General features: G+C 42.7%; 2 protein-coding genes across 3 annotated transcripts in view; one reads left to right on the top strand and one right to left on the bottom strand.

The window, feature by feature from the left end:
• Positions 1-415: 415 nt before the first annotated feature.
• LOC137750713 (uncharacterized) lies at positions 416-6987 on the bottom strand. Its single transcript, XM_068525200.1, has 3 exons — positions 6515-6987; positions 4877-5115; positions 416-583 (listed from the first exon to the last, which is right to left on the bottom strand). Exons 1-3 carry the CDS (start codon positions 6754-6756, stop codon positions 453-455), a joined length of 612 nt encoding a protein of 203 aa, XP_068381301.1. The 5' UTR covers positions 6757-6987; the 3' UTR covers positions 416-452.
• Positions 6978-18276, top strand: part of GSPT1 (G1 to S phase transition 1) — a 29066-nt gene continuing 17767 nt past the window's right edge. For both annotated transcript variants that reach the window (XM_068525199.1, XM_068525198.1), the window contains exon 1: positions 6978-7463. In XM_068525199.1, the coding sequence (XP_068381300.1) occupies positions 7115-7463 (349 nt within the window). In that variant the 5' untranslated portion in view covers positions 6978-7114. The remainder of the gene's footprint in view (positions 7464-18276) is intronic.

Below are 18276 nucleotides of genomic sequence, written 5' to 3'. Positions count from 1 at the left end.
CTCAATATTTTGTAATAACCCATAAGGGAAAAGAAACTGAAAAAGAATATATATATATTCTTTTCAAGAATGGTAAGGTGGGGATTTCCCTGGTGGCACAGTGGTTAAGAATCTGCCTGCCAATGCAGGGGATACGGGTTCGAGCCCTGGTCCAGGAAGATCCCACACGCTGCGGAGCAACTAAGCCCATGCGCCACAACTCCTGAGCCTGCACGCCACAACTACTGAGCCCATGCACCTCGAGCCCGTGCTCCACAACAAGAGAAGCCACCGCATTGAGAAGCTTGCGCACTGCAACGAAGAGTAGCCCCCGCTCGCCGCAACTAGAGAAAGCCCACGTGCAGCAACGAAGACCCAATGGAACCATAAATAAATAAATAAATAAATTTATTTAAAAAAAAAAAGAGTGGGAAGGTGATCAAATTCTGGCCAATGACATGGGAGGAGATACCTCATAGAGGGCTTCTGGGAAAAGTTTCCTCATTCCTAGAAGAGGGCTGCAGGATGAGATGCTCTCTCTTGCTTCTCTGGACGTCGCATCTGGAACTCTCATCTGGAGTCCTGCAGCCATCTTGGGACCAGCCTGAGGATGAAGCCAACACCCAGAGCAGCAGACAGATGGAAAGATGTAGGTCATTGGTGATGTCATTAAGCTCCCAAACAAATGGACTAAGAAGTCAGTCCTATCTTAGGGTTTATAGTTATGTAACATAATACATTTCTCATGGTTAAATCTAGTTTGAATTGAAATTTCTATAATTTGCTTCTGCAAGGATCCTGACACTTGTACAAGTACTGTCAGTGTAACAAAAAACTGGCAATAACCTAAAAGTCTATCAGTAGGGAAATGGGTAAAAAAAAAAAAGATGTATAAATCGATGGAGTTATTGTATAGCAGTTAAAAGATAAACACATGAAATGAAAGAGATTTTGTATACTATATGTAAATCTTAAAACAACATAGTGTATCTTTCATTGATTTGTATGTTATATGTATATAAATATGTCTTTAAATAGATTCGATGGATCACATTAAGTATATAAGAGTGGTTGCCTTTTTTAAGGGGGTAGAATAGGACAGGGTTGGGTGTAAAGAGGTGGCCTGTGCACTGGAATTGTTCTATTTCTGATCTGAAAACATGAATCAAGATAATGTTAAAAATTGACAATCCTGGACTTCCCTGATGGGGCAGTGGTTAAGAATCCGCCTGCCAATGCAGGGGACACGGGTTCGAGCCCTGGTCCGGAGTGACAAAGCCCATGTGCCACAACTACTGAACCTGTGCTCTAGAGCCCGCAAGCCACAACTACTGGAATCTGCATGCCACAACTACTGAAGCCCGCGCGCCTAGAGCCCGTGCTCCACAACAAGAGAAGCCACGGCAATGAGAAGCCCGCGTACCGCAATGAAGAGTAGCTCCTGCTCACCGCAATTAGAGAAAAGCTTGTGCGCTGCAACAAAGACCCAACGCAGGAAGGGAGGGAGGGAGGGAGGGAGGAAGGAAGGAAAGAAGGAAGGAAGGAAGGAAGGAAGAAGGATTAAAAAAAAATTGACAATCCTGACATGCACACGCTGCTATATTTAAAATGGATAACTAACATCGACCTACTTTTAGCACCGGGAACTCTGCTCAGTATCATGTAACAACCTAAATGGAAAAAGAATTTGAAAAGGAATAGATACACGTATATGTATAACTGAAACACTCTGCTGTACACCTAAAACTAACAGAACATTTGTTAATCAACTATACTCCAACACAAAATAAAAAGTTAAAAAAAAATTGACAATCCTGGGATTGTATGTAGCTATGTGAGTGTTTGTGATTCTTTGTATATTCTATATTTATAAAATCCTCAAAGGTGAAAAAAATCCCCAACCCCCAATGCTACCCCTGGCCCAAACAAATTTAATTAAGAAAGGCAGAAAAAAAAAACATTCTTTTGGTAAAGACTTGGGAACTGAGGCTAACGTCTGTATAATTACAAGTGGGCTCTAAGAGTTCATGGCTTTTTGTTAGTATGAGAGTTTTTAACCTTTTAACTTTTTATTTTGAGGTAATTAGAGGCTCATAAGAATTTGCAAAAATATCCCAAGAGGTCCTATGTCCCCACTACCCAGCTTTCCCCAATGGTAACATCTTACATAACTATAGTACACTACCAAAACAAGGAAATCGACATTGCCACAATACAATTAAGTAAATTCTACACCTTACTGGGACTTCACCTGTTTGGTTGCACTGCACAGCCTGCAGGATCTCAATTCCCCAACCAGGGCTGAACCCGGGCCACAGCAGTAAAAGCTGAAAGCTCCGAATCCTAACCATTAGACCACCAGGGAACTCCCTTTAATGTCTTTAAGTTATAAAAGCAATTTGCTCATCAACGAATTAATGGATAAACAAGAAGTGGTACATCCATACAAGGGAATATTTCTCCACCGTAAAAAGGAATGAAGTACCGATACATACTACAACATTTTGAAAACATTTTGCTAAGTGAAAGAAGCCAGATACAAAAGGTTATATATTGTATGATTCCACTTACATGAAATGACCAGATTAGGTAAATCCTAGAGACAGAAAGGAGATTGGTGGTTTTCAGGGGCACTGGGGAGAGGAGATGGGGAACATGTTCCCGTGGGAATGGGAACCGTTACCATAACAGTTACCGGTTTCCTTATGCCATGATGAAAATGTTTTGGAACTATATAGAGGTGGTAGTTGCACAACACTGTAAATGCACTAAATACCACTGGATTGTTCACTTTGAAATGGTCAGTTTTATGTTATTTGAATTTCATCTCAATAAAAACATTTTTAAAGCAATTTGCTTGTTGTAGGGAAGTCCAAACATAAAAGTATAAGCAAAGGGGCTTCCCTGGTGGCGCAGTGGTTGAGAACCTGCCTGCCAATGCAGGGGACACGGGTTCGAGCCCTGGTCTGGGAAGATCCCGCGTGCCGCGGGGCGGCTGGGCCCGTGAGCCACAACTACTGAGCCTGCGCGTCTGGAGCCTGTGCTCCACAAGAGAGGCCGCGATGGTGAGAGGCCCGCGCACCGCGATGAAGAGTGGCCCCCACTTGCCGCAACTAGAGAAAGCCCTAGCACAGAAACGAAGACCCAGCACAGCCAGAAATTAATTAATTAATTAATTAATTAAAAAAAAAAGAGTATAAGCAAAAATTGACAATTTTTTCTTCTCCCAGCTGCTCGTCTCTCCACATCCAATCCCACCCCACAAATACACCTTCCCTTAACTGCTTAATAGGTAACAGTCCATGTTTTAAAAAGCTTTATAACATACAGAGAGATACATGCGTTTCCTTCTCTCCTGAATGTTTACTGAGCACTTTATCCATGTCAGGCAGGCAATGTTGCACCTGATGGGAAACTCCATGGTGAATAAGACAGACTGATGGAATTAATTTTCTAGTAAGAGGTGGGCAGCAAGCATGGGAATGAATATGAATTTCAGATTGTGAAAAAATATGAAAAAATAAAAGTAGATAAGATGGTAGAGAGTGATGTGGGTTGGCGGAGGGCCAGGGTGGCTAGGAGAGGTCTCTGAGCTGAGGACAAAACATGTGAGCTGAATGACAACAAGCTAGAGAGGTGAAGATCTAGGGAAAGAGGATTCAAGGGAGAGGAAAAAAAGCTAGATATCTTTACAGAAATAGGAGTGTACTAGGTACACTGATCCACTAGGTACATTGTACACATATTAGATATCTTGCTTTTCCCCTACTTTGCCATATATTATACATGTATTTCCATGTTGGCCTCTCTTTTTAACAGCTGCATGTTATTCCATAATATTGGTACACCATCACTTAACCATTTCCCTGTTGATCGACATTTAGGTTGTTTCCAGTTTGGAGCTACTGCAAAAAATGCTGGAAAGAACAGCTATTCACACTTGTGTTCATATTTCTGTAGAAAACATCTCGAGGAGTGGGACTGCTACATCAGTGTCCATTTGTGTGCACACATTTTCACCCACTAAAAGCCCAGGACAGCTTTTACTTTTCATATCAGTCTCATGTTCAGAAGCATAAAAGATAAACTCTTAGGTTAAAAAAACAAAACAAACTACTGTGTATTTGATTAAAGGTGCAAATGCTGTGACCCTGATTTAAAGGCAGAATAACTAAGCGGGGGCTTGGAAGACCACAGAGAATGAGAGAGAGAGAGAGAGAGAGAGAGAGAGAGAGAGAGAGAGAGAGAGACTGAGACTAGGAATGCCAGCAAGGGGGATTTGCATTGGAAGATGGGAATATCTGTGGTGAAATGGCTCAGACTTGAACAAGCATAGCTTTGCAAAGTTAAGCTGTTGTCAAGCTAAGCTTGTGTGTGTATCACAGGGAACAGCGGGGCGTCCTTGGAAAACTCTCAAAGTTGACAATCCTGTGTCTCAACAGCCCCAGATGAGTGTAAAAGGGCAGTATCGTGCCAGACTCCCTACTGATTCCTGCATTCAACATTTATTAAGAATGTTTTTTTATGCCAGGCATTATACTGGGCATTACAAATATAAAGAAGATGAATAAAGATTCTGACCTCAAGTTGCTCAGTCTTAACACAACAGTAATTATCAAGACATCGTAAATCAACTATACTTCAATTTTAAAAAAATAAAGAAAAAAGTGGGGAAAAAAAAAAAGAGCTTCTCTCTTTCCTGCTTGGAACAGTGTCTCTACTCTGGCAGGTCAAGGCTTTTGAAAACAAACAGAGTGGATTCTTTCCTGAATAATTATCCTATTCAGGGACAGTTAATGACATCAACTTTTCTAAGCTGCAGTCTTAGCAGTTTCTTTGTCCCTCCAAAAAGCACCAAAAGAAACTCTGCTAATTTAATTAGATGTGAAGAACTAACCTATCAGAGTGATCACCCAGTGCCCTCCGGGTGATTCCTCTTGAAGTCTGGTATCTGATGACAAGGGTTGAAGAAGGACAGTGTGGGTCACCATCTGAGTCAGCTGCTTGTGTTGACACTTTCTTAGGAGTAGGTTGGGGAGAGCAAATCTTGAGTCAGAAGTCACTTTAGGCACTTTATTTCGGACACATTGTGTTTTCTTCTTCTTGTGACTCTGAGTCAATAGCAAGGCAGGTCTCCTATATATGAAAGAAGGTCTGATTTTTATATCAGTCATTGGTAAATTCTCTGTAAACCTAAGGGCAATCACTTAATACCCCCTTGAAAGCAGGTCACATAAGAAAGATCCAGTGGGGTCTTCAGAGAACTATATTAATAGGCTGTAAACAGATTTTTGTATTAATCAGAGGAATAAATCCTCTGTTGTGGGGAGGAAAAAAATATCAACGTCCAGAAGATTTCAGGGAGCATGAACCACAGACCTGTCGAGAAACTTAAAGCCAGCCTTGTGATGATTGAGGTCACTGGTTTCTTTACATTTATAGGGCTCAATTTCCCAAGTGTTATGTGTTAAAGAAACAAAGCATCCATCAAATTTGCTAATTTAATATTAAACACAATTTCAAACCACTTAGGACTGGTTTTCAAAGGTAACTGACAGCTTTGCTTTTGATTTGTCTCATTAGGCTGAGTCCTCTTTTACCTTTAAAATAGATGTTTAAAATTAAAATTAATATCTAGATCTAGATTTTGGACCTTAACATAAGGCTAAGAAACATTCTTTCTGTGTTCCCCCCGTACTGTTATTTCTAGCTAACAGGTTAGTTGCACTCTGTCTAGACTTCTTGCAGAAAAATATCAACAATATGTTTTTCTCTGTCTTGGGCTCCACAAGGGTGAATTAAAAGAAAACTTAACAGGTACTTTCCTACTTCGAGCAGTTGGGTCTACGTATTTATCGTTTGCTTTTTTTCTTTCCCCATGTTTACGGAACCGCAACCTGGCAGCGTGAGATGCAGTCAATCAAGTATTTCGGGAAAACCTGAGCAAATCCGGCCATACAAAAGAAAACCACTTCACCTGAAGGAGTAAAACGACGCTGGACGCACAAAAATAACCCTGTCAGTTGGGTCCAGCTGGCTACATCATGGAATATGGCAATCTTCTGTTTAGTTTGCAAAGCCCTTGGCCGGGAGGAGGAAGGGACGGAAAAGTTTGAGTGAAGGCTTTAAATGACTAGTCATACAGTGAGTCATTGTAAGTTTCCAGTTAATAATCCCCTCTGCCGGGGTAGAACCTGGGCCGGAGCGCTTTATGAGCCACTTTGCAGTTTTAGGGGCAATGGGTCACGGTTTTATTGTCTCTTCCACCAAATGAATACAGAAAATGAAGGACGCCCTGCGTCGCCTTTGAAATGTAGGGCAAATTCTGGCTGGGGGCGGGGAGGAGGAAGGTGGAAAGAAAGAGAACACTGTACGGAGACTGTAAGGCAGGGAACGCAGAGGGCTGGTGAAAAGAGAAAGAAGGAATTTTCAGGAGTTGAAAGCTTTTTTCTCCATCTTAGCACTGCTGTTCGTTTTCCCGCGTCCTGTGTAGAACAGGACGGAGTGGGCCACCGCCGCGAGCTGAGAGACTCACGGTCCGCCGCCCCGCGCCGAATCGCAGCAAGGCTCGCTCCCACCCCTGCCCCCACCCGGTGACAGGTGGGGCCGCCGAGCGTCGACCAGACCTCCGCCTCCTCGCGCTGCATGCCGGGAGCCGGCGCCGCTTCCGGTTGCTCCCGGCCCCGAACTCCGACTCCCGTCGGCCCCCGGGAAAACCGCAGCGGGGTCGCGCGGGCGCTGCCGGAACTCGTAGTTCCGCCTTCTGCCGCGCTTCATAGGCGGAAACGGGGTTGACCGGGACCGAGAACTACCGAGGCGAAGGTACGGGAAGCGGCGAGGGGTCAATCTGCTCCGGGCGTGGGGTTGGCGCTGAGGCGGTCGGAGGTGGTTGGGGCTGGGTGGGAGGAGATCCGCTCGCACACACGAGGAGGGTTGAGCCGCTGCCGCCGTCGTCGTCGCGAGTGCGGAGTCGGGGCTGGAGCTGCTGCCGCGACGACGCCGGGGACTGTGCCGCTAGCCCCCGGGCTTTCTGCCTTGCCGCTTCCCTGGGTCAGCGCGGCCTGCTCCTCCCCGGCCCACAGCCCCCGCCTCCATTTCCCGCCCTCTCTTTACCACACACACGGCCCCCCCGATCATGGATCCCGGCAGTGGTGGCGGCGGTGGCGGCGGTGGCGGCGGCGGGAGCAGCAGCAGCAGCGACTCAGCACCGGACTGCTGGGACCAGGCAGACATGGAAGCCCCCGGGCCGGGCCCGTGCGGCGGCGCCGGCGGTCCCTTGGCGGCGGCGGCCGAGGCCCAGCGTGAGCACCTCAGCGCGGCCTTCAGCCGGCAACTCAACGTCAACGCCAAGCCCTTCGTGCCCAACGTCCACGCCGCTGAGTTCGTGCCGTCCTTCCTGCGGGGCCCGGCCCAGTCGCCGGCATCCCCAGCTGGCGCCGCCGCCAACAACCACGGAGCCGGCAGCGGCGCGGGAGGCCCTTCGGGTAAAGGGCCGGGACGCGGGGCAGCCCCGGAACGCGGGAGGTAGCCGGGCTGCGAGGGCGGGAGCAGCCGGCCTGGGGGCCGGAGCTCACCTGGGATGGGGTCGAGGGCGCGCCTCGCCGGGCCGGGGACGCGTGGCCGTGGGGCCGGGCGGCACGTGGGGCGCTGACAGCGGCGCCCGCTGTCCTGGGTGGGGCGGCCCCGGGCCGGGGAGGCGGACTGCGTGGGCTGACCGCGGCGGAGGGCCGGGCGGGGCGGGAGCAGGGTGCTGGGCACACCGGAGGGGCCTGGTGTCCGCCCCTCCCCCCCGGGGCCGCAGTTACCCGCTGGAAGTGGGAACCGTATGGGACGGAGAGGGGGACGGCCGCGGGTCAGTGCCACGAGGCCTAGAAGCGAGGACAGATGGAGCCAGGAGGAGTCGGCCGGATGGGCGTTGAGAGAGATGAGGAGTTGGGGAGGACGACTGGTCGAGTTTTCCCTTCACCTTGGGCCTAGGCGATAGAGCGTCTCTCGCTGCAATTTCTATTACTGAAACTGTAATTACATTTAACATATCTACGGCACCGAACCGTCCTGAAGGAATCCCAGGATGCATTGCAGTCTTGCGATGGGGCAGAAACTGTTGGCTATCTATAGATCTTTTTCACCTTTAGCATTTTGTAAGCTTGTGAAGTTCACAGTGTCCCAAAGTTAGAGTTCCTCACTTAACATTAAAGTGTGTAGGAGACTACGCTGATCTGTGTGCTCTTTTTTAAAGTGGGATTTGGACTCTTCTCCTTAGTTGGTGACACGTTTAGAATTTTTATTATGTTAAAGTCGTTCGCCTTATTTAGGTTGCTTGGTGTAACTCACTCTCTGTGATCCTGTGTCAGGAATTAGTCTGTTCAGACACCTGAGCATTTGTTATAACTTCTTAGGTGTCACGTGCCGTTTTGACCATATCGAGTAGACAGGCTTTCTGTGGTTTCAAGTTCAGTCTTCAAAACTCTTTGTCTATTTAGGGGCTGCTTAAGTGATGGCATGCGTTCAGGTACTGATTTTGTAGGAATGTCAAATGGGTGAACTTGATTTCTGTTTAAAGTTCTATATTCTAGCATTTCTTGGATAAGTAGACATTGTAAAAGTGCTCTAGGAGTTTAGTTTCTTCAGGGGCTTTGGCTACAATTTTCTCTCTAGAGGCAAAAAGCGAGTTTGGGGAAATGTTTTTGGGAAGTATGTCTGTGAGCACATAGTTCGGATTTGCTTGTTTTATTGATTGGTATTTCTTCTACTTGTGTGAAGCCGTTGAAGCTTGCCCTTTAAATAAGGAAGCTTAGCTTTGCTTAGACCAAGTCCTTTGGGCCACGTAAACTAGTTCGCTTACTAACTCCTAAAAGTGCCTCTTTCCCCAAACCTTATCATGAAGTTTGCTTTTATCCAGCCATTTTATTTTTTGGCCCTCCCTCCTAACTCTGAGACCATCAAGGGACCATCGTCCTTGGTAGCAGTGGTCTGGAATGGTGGTCATTCTTGAGTGAGTAGGCATTGCCTCTTATGTAGAAGGACTGTCTTTTCTCTTCCTGGTATTTGCCAATTTGCAGTTTTAATCCTTTGCTCTGTGACACTGCTAGAAATTGGAGATGTAAGAATGTATAGGAAAGTGGTTGTCCCTACCTTATGGTCCCTACATTGTGGTCAGTTTTTCTTTTTTTAATTAGAAACCTATCTTGGTGTTACTGACTCTATCAGCTGCTTCTGCAAAACGCCAGTTAATGGTAAAACAACAATAGCAGCAACAACAACCCGTCTTCTGTAGGATGTCTGTTTGGAAAAGAATGGATTTTCTAAATTGAGGTCCAGAGTTAATGTGGCACCGTTGGATTGCATGTTCCAGCTCATTCAGGTCCATAATTTACCAGCATCAGAACAGAGAACTATGCTTGGAAGAAGCAGGGAAAAAATTGGAAATAGCACTTAGGTTGGAATTTACAAAGGGGAAACCATAAAGTTTGCAGGTTTTTTATACTGAGGAAATGGACTGTAGGGCTAGCATGTTTTCTTCTGTTGTTAACCCATAGCTGAAATTGGTGGTGGGTGTGTTTTTAAACTAGATACCGGGGGAGCTCTTGAAGGAATCTAGAGGTAGAGCGCTAGAATGAATGACTTTTAAAATGAATGAACGACTTTTAAAATGTGTGTGTCTAGGATGAATATCTGTCATTCTCTGGAAAGAAGGCTAGTTTTGTCTTTTTTCTTCTTTCTTTCTTTTTTTTTTTTTGAAATAGTTTCAGTGGTGCTTTGAGCAGCAGGTAGAGGAAGATGCTTTGGCACAAAGAGTCATTCACTTTCACTGGCAGGCTGCTGGTTAATGCTTATATCCAGCTATCTCGAGTCAGAACTTGGGATTCAGTGTTGACCTTGGATCTCTCTGAAAATTTTTAATATAGGTTTCCAGAGAAATGATTAAGTAGAACTCATGTAAGTGTAATTAAGTATAATTCACTTAAGTGCAGTTCTCTACAGATGCAAGTAAAATGGCTAAGTGATGGTCGTTTAGAGTCCCTGAAATGAATGAAAATGTAGACAAGGGTTGTGTGTGCTAGAACAAACATTTTCTGTGATCGAATGTACTTATTTTCAGTTCCAATTTGCACCAAGTTCAGTCTTGCTCAGTCTTTTTTATTGTGAAATGAGAAACAGGTTCAGCAGTGTTAATCAGGGTTACTTGGTGTCTTGGTCTGTTTGGGCTGCTATAACAAAATACTGTAGACTTGGTAGCTTGTCAGCAACAGAAATTTATTGCTCACAGTTCTGAAGCCTGGAAGTCTGAGATCAGGGTGCCAGCCTGGATGGGTGAGGGCCCTCTTTCCTCTTCTGGATAACAGACTGCAGACTGACTTCTCTCTGTGTCCTCACAGGGCTGAAGAGGCAAAGGAGCTCTCTGGGGCCTCTTTTAGAAAGGCACTAATCCCATTCATGAGGGCTCTGCCCTCATGACCTAAGGCCTCCCAAAGGCCCCACCTAATACCATCACTTTGGGCATTAGGATTTCAACATACGAATTTTGGGAGGAACGCAAAACATTCAGGCCGTAGAATCTGGACTTTTAGACACTGCCAGAGCTTCTAAAGTAATGGTGTAGAGTTCGTAGAGTTCTTTCTGTCATCCCACCCTCAATGCCTCTCAAAACTCTGCGGTTGTAAAATGGGTATAGAATAAAAGTAGCAGTCCCCAGTGAGCCCTTAGAGGGGGCTTATCTCCCAAATATAACGAATTATATTGAATTTTAAAGAGAAAAGTTCTGTTTTGTAGTGTTTGGTTTTTGCTGAATGCCTTGTGGAGGAGGGACCTTTTTTTTTTTTTAATGATTGTTATGATGCACATACCATAAAATTCACCTTTTAAAAGTTCAGTGGTTTTTTAGTATATTCACTAAGTTGTGCTACCGTCCCCATTTGGTGGATGCTTGTTAATCACTGAATTTTCCCAAAGGTGACCTCCTCAGGGCCACCAGAGTAGAGAAGATCCAGAGTCAAAGTAATGGTTGTTTTGTCCTGAAGGGCTCTTACACTTTATGTTAAAGAACACCAGCTGACTGACAGTTAAGTTTACATAGATGATAGATATGGTTCTCCACTTGATACTTGTTTTTCTTTTCCTATGTGACTGAAATGCCTGCAAAAACAATTCTAATAGAAAGGATTTTTCAGATGGGACAGTGAATGGGATAAGTGGGCTGAGGAGATCAGAGAAAGTATTGTTCCTGGAGTATTATTTCTTTTCCTACCTTGACTTACTGATTATTAGAGATCATTCGGTTTTGGCTCTTGTTTCATGATTTTACATGTTGGAACGGCTCAGGTGTGAGGATATAGGGAACAAGTGAGGGCATCCGCTAGTGCTACGCCATGTTGAGAAGCTGTTTAAACTGTTAGAAATGTTGATTGGGAGTAAACCTTTATTTTTTATTTATTTATTTTTTTGGCCATGTCACTGCATGTGGGATCTTAGTTCCCTGACCAGGGATGGAACCCGTGCCCCCTGCAGTGGAAGAGCAGAGTCATAACCACTGGACCACCAGGGAATTCCCATGTGAATAAACCTTCTTTAGCGCAGGTTTTATTCAGTGCTTTTTGCTTTTGTGTGTGTGTTTGTGTGTCCTTTGTTTATTTTTCACCTTTTCTGGAATTGTACTGCATGAAAAGATAACAATTAAAACGTATTACAGCGAGTTAGGGAAATATTGTAGAGAACAGATTTTAGCCTTGTTTTTTTTTTGCTGGGGAGGAAATGTCTTAAAGTGTTAAAATAGCGTTGTCTTTCTGATTGGAGAGAAAGGAAGGAAAAAGAGATTTGATAAACTTTTGGGGTGAGTTAGCGGTATTAGAATGAAATTTTTTGAGATGTGAATCTCTGGTTTTGCTCAGATATATGTATAGCAATTAGTGAACAGACATTTGCCTGCCTACAGAAGGCAGGATGCTGTGCTAGGCACTTGAAGTGGTACCACCAAGATGGAGAACTGGTTCTCAAGGAGTCTAAAAAGGGATCAGATACCCAATTTCCCAATTTACTCTAATGGAAGACACTTCTTGGTAAGGGGGCCAGGTGCAGGGTGTAGAGGGCTTTCAAAGCTGAGAAGAATTGTTCACAGGTACCCTTATATAAATTCAGTCGTGAAATCTTAAAACCAAAGATCTGTTTTCTACTGAGTGTTCTTTGTGAATACCATAAGATTGGAGGTGGGTTTTTTGAGCTATAATTAACATATAAAATTCATCCTTCTTGTGTTTCTGTACTTTAAGTTTGTTAGAAATTTGCTAGAGTAGAGCATCAGTCATCTTTACACTACTTGTAAGTAGAGGCTTGTTTATTTCATATCAAACAGCAGTGAGTTACTGTGATTCTGGCTGTCTATTGGGCATGTTAATTTAGAATTTCATCATTCTATTCACAGTTCTTAGAAATGCTGGGGAAGCAAGAATTTGGCTACTAGTTGAAGGTCCTTGATTGTTCTGAGGTCCTCAGACTCCTTTTTTAGCTGTCAGTTGCTGATTCATACCAAAGCTTCTTAAAAGTTGTGTCCTTGTTTTCAGTAGATTTTAACAAAGCGTGGCTGGACTACAGATGTGTAGTTGGTTCTTTCCATAAATGACTTTGTTCTAAGGAAACCTAGTCGTTACAGTACTCCAAGTTAAACCAGTGCCCATTATACTCTACTTCCTAGGTGAGAGGAACACTTAGCAAGGATTTTTTGAGCATCTTTCACTAGCCTAGCTTGAGAGTGGTCACACCAAATTCCAGACCACATTCTGACAAAGTAATTGTATGTCACTTCACTTGAAACAAAAAAAGCATACCTTAGCAAACTACTATGTATAAAATAAATAAACTACAAGGATATATTGTACAGCACAGGGAATATAGCCAGTATTTTATAACAACTATAAATGGAGTATAACCTTGAAAAATTGTGAATCACTGTGTTGTACACCTGAAACTTATGTAATATTGTGTATCAACTCTACCTCAATTTAAAGAAAAAAGTGCATACCTTAGAATGTCACCGGGGAAATTTCCCGGTTGACTAGTTCTATAGAACTCCAGTGGGTTACTGTACTGCTAAGTAGTCTGTGTCCATCTTCTTTGCAGAGTTTGGTTGCACATGGGTGTTTTTCTGTTTTCTTTGTACTTTTTTGTGGTGTCTGAAATTAAATATCTCATTGTTTTTGCAGTAGATAGGATATAAATCATAAATAAGACTATCTTTTAGGTTTGTTTGAAAAAGAGGGGAATTTTAGTTACTCTACAGAAAAGCCTAACCAGGTTGATACGTGGCATTGCTTTAGTGACTGAGTAAATAGGTTCTTAGAAAATAGGTTCTTAGGATGTTAGGGCTAGAAATGACCTGGCAGTAATACAATCTCATTTTCAGATGACGAAACTGCAGCCTAGAGATGCTGAGTGAATGCCTAAGGTCACTCACAGATTTAAGGACACAGTTGAGTCTAGAATCCAAATTTACCAGCGCTAATATAGTGCTCTCTCTGCCACACCATGCTGTTTAATAATGGGGAAAAAAGGGCATGCCTAGAGCTAATTACTACAACCAGCATGGATTTTCTGAGAGAGTGGCCCTGGAATTTGCTTTTCTTTATTTCATTCTTAAAAGTTTTTGTAATTATTATGGGGCTTTGAAATGCTCGTAATAATAAATTTATTGAGCAGTTACCACGTGGTTAATATGCCCTTATCTTCACAACAACCTCTTGAGGTATAGGTACTGTTGACCCATTTTTACAGATAAGAAAATTAAGGTTCAGAGAAGCTAAATAAACAGGTGAGGTGACATCCATGAATAAATGGAGGAGTAAGGATTAGAATCTAGGTATGATTTCAAAGCTTATTCCTAGTAATAGTAACTCCACTGGTTTCCTTGTGATTGGATATTAAAAGATCTTTTTGGCTGAGACACTTTTTCAGAAACTGGGCCTATGAGTTTGTGCACTATAGCACCGTCTCCATGTTCTTTCTCAGTAGTAGCTGGGTGACATTGTCATAAGTAGGCAATGCTCTAATTTAAAGTAATATTTTGAAATAACTTCTTCATACATTTTAGGAAATCATGTAGAATACTTTAAACAGCTCTGTTCACCACTGTCTGTAACATTGTGTGTTGTTTTTTTTATTATTATTTATTTATTTATTTATTTATTTATGGCTGTGTTGGGTCTTCGTTTCTGTGCGAGGGCTCTCTCCAGTTGCGGCAAGCGGGGGCCACTCTTCATCGCGGTGCGCGGGCCTCTCACTATCACGGCCTCTGCTGTTGCGGCGCACAGGCTCCAGACGCGCAAGCTCAGTAGTTGTGGCTCACGGGCCCAGCCGCCCCGCGGCACGCGGGATCTTCCCAGACCAGGGCTCGAACCCGTGTCCCCTGCACCAGCAGGCGGACTCTCAACCACTGCGCCACCAGGGAAGCCCGTGCTTTTTTATTTTTAGAGTGTTAGGTAGTTAAGGCAAAACCGGGGACACTTGTATATGTTCTATGGGCTTTTTTTTTCTGATGTCTGCCTTTACTATTTAACAGTGTTGTCTGTGGGAGAAAAATGCCTCAGCTTGCAGTTTTGGTAAGACTACATGGTCACCTGTGTGCTAGAGAATTTTAGTTTTTTATTCAAGCTGTACTTTAACATCTCTTGGATATTGTTTCTCTAACTCCTTTCTTAGAAAATCGGCACATATAAAATTGTTTTTACTCTACTGAACCCTAACGGAAACTGCCTGAATTAATTCAGTAAAAATTAACTGTATATTTATTCTATATAGTACACTGTGCCAACCTGTGGAGATCACAAGAGTAGAGGAAAAAAAAGTCTCCATATTTCAGAAAACCAGTCATTCTGGCAGTCCATAATCTCCTAGGGAACAAGAACTAAGCTATGTGTGTGGGTGGATCTATAATTGAAAGAAGGGTCATATCCTAGAGGAGTTCAGAAGAGAGCTCATTAGCCCTTCGGGGTGGTGGGGTGGACCGGGAATGGGACAGAAGTGGAAAACCAGATAAGGCAAGTTCCTACCGCAGTTGAGGAGACTACTCCTTCAGAGGAGCTAGAACTGTGTACATATGGCTATTTAATTTTAAAATTAAATAAAATCTAAAATTCAGTTCCTCAGTCACAGAAGCTACCTTGCAAGTGCTTTAAAAGCCACATGGGGCTAGTGACTATCATCACAGCACAGATATAGCACATTTCCACCATTGTAGAAACTCGTATTGCACAGAATTGTCACACTGTTTCTCACTTCCATGCAGTGTAGGACACTTGTGACTTCTGTGACAGCACTGAAGTTGTTTTTATTTTCTTCTTTAATGAACACACCATTTAGCTAACAGGCGTAAGATGTTTTAGTTAGGATGGCTATTTTAAATATCTGTATTTAGTGTGTAAAGAGGATTAGAGATTGGTTTTATATCTAAAGCAGTGCAGATTTAAATTGCTTATTTATGAAATATATGGATTAAGCACTTTTCAAGAATTGGCCATACGTTTGTGTTTAAAACATGTAGCCGGAATTAAAACATGGCTTTCATTACCTGCCACATGTATGTTCTTGACTAACTTGTGCTGTACTGTGAATTGGCAAAATAGGAGTCTCCATGTTGAAGTCCTTTGATCCATGATCAAATCTTTAAAAACTTTTTTATATTCTTTAAAAAAATCGAGCTGAAATCCATATAACGTAAAATTAACCATTTTAAAGTGAACAATTCAGTGGCATTCAGTACATTGTGTTGTAAAAACCATCACCTCTGTCTAGTTTCAAAACATTTTTATCACCCCAAAAGAAAACCTGTACCCATTAAGCAGTTACTTCCCATTCCCCTTTCCTTCTAGCTTCTGGCAACCACCAATCTGCTTTCTGCCTCTCTGGATTTACCTATTCTGAATATTTCTTGTAAGTGGAATGGTATAACATGTGACCTTTTGTGACTGGCTTATTTCACCATGATCAAATTTAACTAGCAATTTTAAGACCCAGATTATCATCTGTGTTAAAACACAGTCAGTACTGTTGCCTGACTGTTTTTTGGTAAAATCTTTTCTTGTTTTAAAAATTGTGGTAATAATTTTACCACAATTATTTGTTTCTTTTTTTAACTTAGGGTGTGGCAGTTTTATTCACTCATACACTCTGATAACTTTCCTACTTAATTAGAATTATTCCTTTGAACACTTGATAAGATTATGTTTCTGACCATGGAGATACCATTGGAAAATATGAAACCGTAATTTCATTCCTTGGGAGGTTTACTTTTCTTTCACTAACAGATATGAACCATGCAGGACTTGAGAAAATAGTCACCTGTTTGCTAACCATAAACAAATGACTTTGGGCCTAGTAGAATGCTAAGTCCAGGATCAGTAGTAGCCAGTAAATCTGGATGTGATATGCATTATGAGTAAGACCAGAGTAGAATGAACAAGAAGGGGTTGCATGTGTGTGTGTGTGGAGACTGGGTACAACTATATTGAGGAGCTTAAATTTAAGGAACATCTTATTATATCTGGATTTTTCTGGTTCATTATTCCAAAAACATCCATCACGTTGCAAATGTCTCTAGCATTGCCATTAAGTTTATAATGTTACCTGTGGTCTGAATGCATGGAAAGCTTTTTTCCACCATGGGAAAACTATGGTCAACTTCTTATTTGGGGCCCCTTTAATAATATCATGAGGTGTATATTAAGCATTTAATTGCTTTTGGTACTTGACTCTGTAAGCTTTATAAACTTAAAACAAACATACTATGAAAGTTAAGATACTTTGAAAAACCATGAACAGATTTTGCATTATGCATCCATGGGGGTGATCTCATGACTGATGTCACTGTCATGAGAAGCGCCTTACAGCCTAATGCATGTATTGTATATTTGTAAATTTAAGAGTTGGTTCTAGAACTAGGTGGTCAGGTGTATGTACTACTTCATTTTATAAAGCTCACTTGCAGTTTGGGTCATCTTAATAAGTGACAGGAGAGCCCACCATACCAGTTATCTCAGTCTTTTCCTGCCTTAAAACATTTGTACATCATCACTTACTCGGTTTAGTTTTTCTGAGTGATTTTCAACAGGGGCTGTCTGAGGAAGGGCAAGATGGCACTTCCATAACTTGGAAAAGCCCAGTTGAGTCTGATATGTAGTAGTTATCTGTTTCATAGGGTCTTCAGGGGAATTACATGAGATAGCAGTTAGCACATAAGGGCTCAATACAAATTAATTGGAGTTAGGGTAATTTGCCACCACCTTCAGCCCTACCTCCAGCACCCTATGGATTGGTGAGTGCTTCTTATCCTGGTCCAGCCCATAATAGACACTCAGTCCATGTTAGCTGATAGAATTGAAGTGATACTCAGTCCATGTTTGGAGGTGGAGACTCATATTTGTTGAATATCTACTAGGTGCCACAAGTTATCTAATTGATACTATACAAATGTATTCTCTCATTTAATCTTGTCTGGCAGATGGCATGTCATTTCCATGATTCCAATGAAATAATTGTATCTCATAATTTATAAATGACAAGCCAGGATTTAAAGCCAGGAGTCAGCTCAGTTCTGCCCTCTTGCTACTACCCTGTGCCACCTCCTCCATCCCTAGGGTGGTATATGAACTTGATTCATTTAGCACTGCCTGGCTTTCTCTGAAAATTGAGTAGTTTTTCCTTATCTTACCTATACACTTTTTAAATAGGAAAACAAAATAAGTATCTTAACGTCTGAAGTACAATTCCTGTTACCTTCCAAACTGAGTTCAAAGGATTTTTTCCCCCCAGTTTCTGTTAAAATACCCTGCTTAACCACATAAGTTGGGGTCATCTTAGACTTTTCATACTTCCATTCTTCCTACTCCTGTCAGATATTGCTCCCATTATCTTTGCACTTAACACCTCCTCTAATTGTACTGCTTATTTGTCCTGATGGGATACTTTTTGTAAGTAGTGTTTTTGGTCTTTCTGCCTTGTAGTCTTTACCTCTCTGGTTTGTCTATGCACTACCATAGAATGATCCTCCTAAGTAACACTTGGCTAGCATGTCACTTCTTTCCTCAAAAAATTGGTTGCCCTTTACCTTTCAGGGATAGGAATTACGTTTTTGTTTTTGTTTTTTTCTGGCCATGCTGTGCGGGCTTGCACAATCCCATTTCCCTGACCAGGGATTGAACCCAGGGCCATGGCAGTGAAAGCCTGGAATCCTAACTACTAGACCACCAGGGAGCTCCCAGGAATTACTTTCTTCAGCACTTCATGTTATTGAAGATTGGGCCCAAAATTTTG

The sequence above is a fragment of the Eschrichtius robustus genome, chromosome 16, assembly GCF_028021215.1.
Source record: "Eschrichtius robustus isolate mEscRob2 chromosome 16, mEscRob2.pri, whole genome shotgun sequence".
Classification (NCBI taxonomy): Eukaryota; Metazoa; Chordata; class Mammalia; order Artiodactyla; family Eschrichtiidae; genus Eschrichtius; species Eschrichtius robustus.
Note: the sequence above shows the minus strand (reverse complement) of the source record. Positions and strands in the feature narration are given on the sequence as shown.

Coding starts and splice junctions, on each gene's coding strand:
- LOC137750713 (XM_068525200.1), bottom strand. CDS start 6,756: ATGAAGCGCGGCAGAAGGCGGAACTACGAGTTCCGGCAGCGCCCGCGC. Junction 5,116..6,514: donor TCGGCGCGGGGCGGCGGACC/GTGAGTCTCTCA, acceptor TTTCATATATAG/GAGACCTGCCTTGCTATTGA. Junction 584..4,876: donor CTGGGTGATCACTCTGATAG/GTTAGTTCTTCA, acceptor CTTCATCCTCAG/GCTGGTCCCAAGATGGCTGC.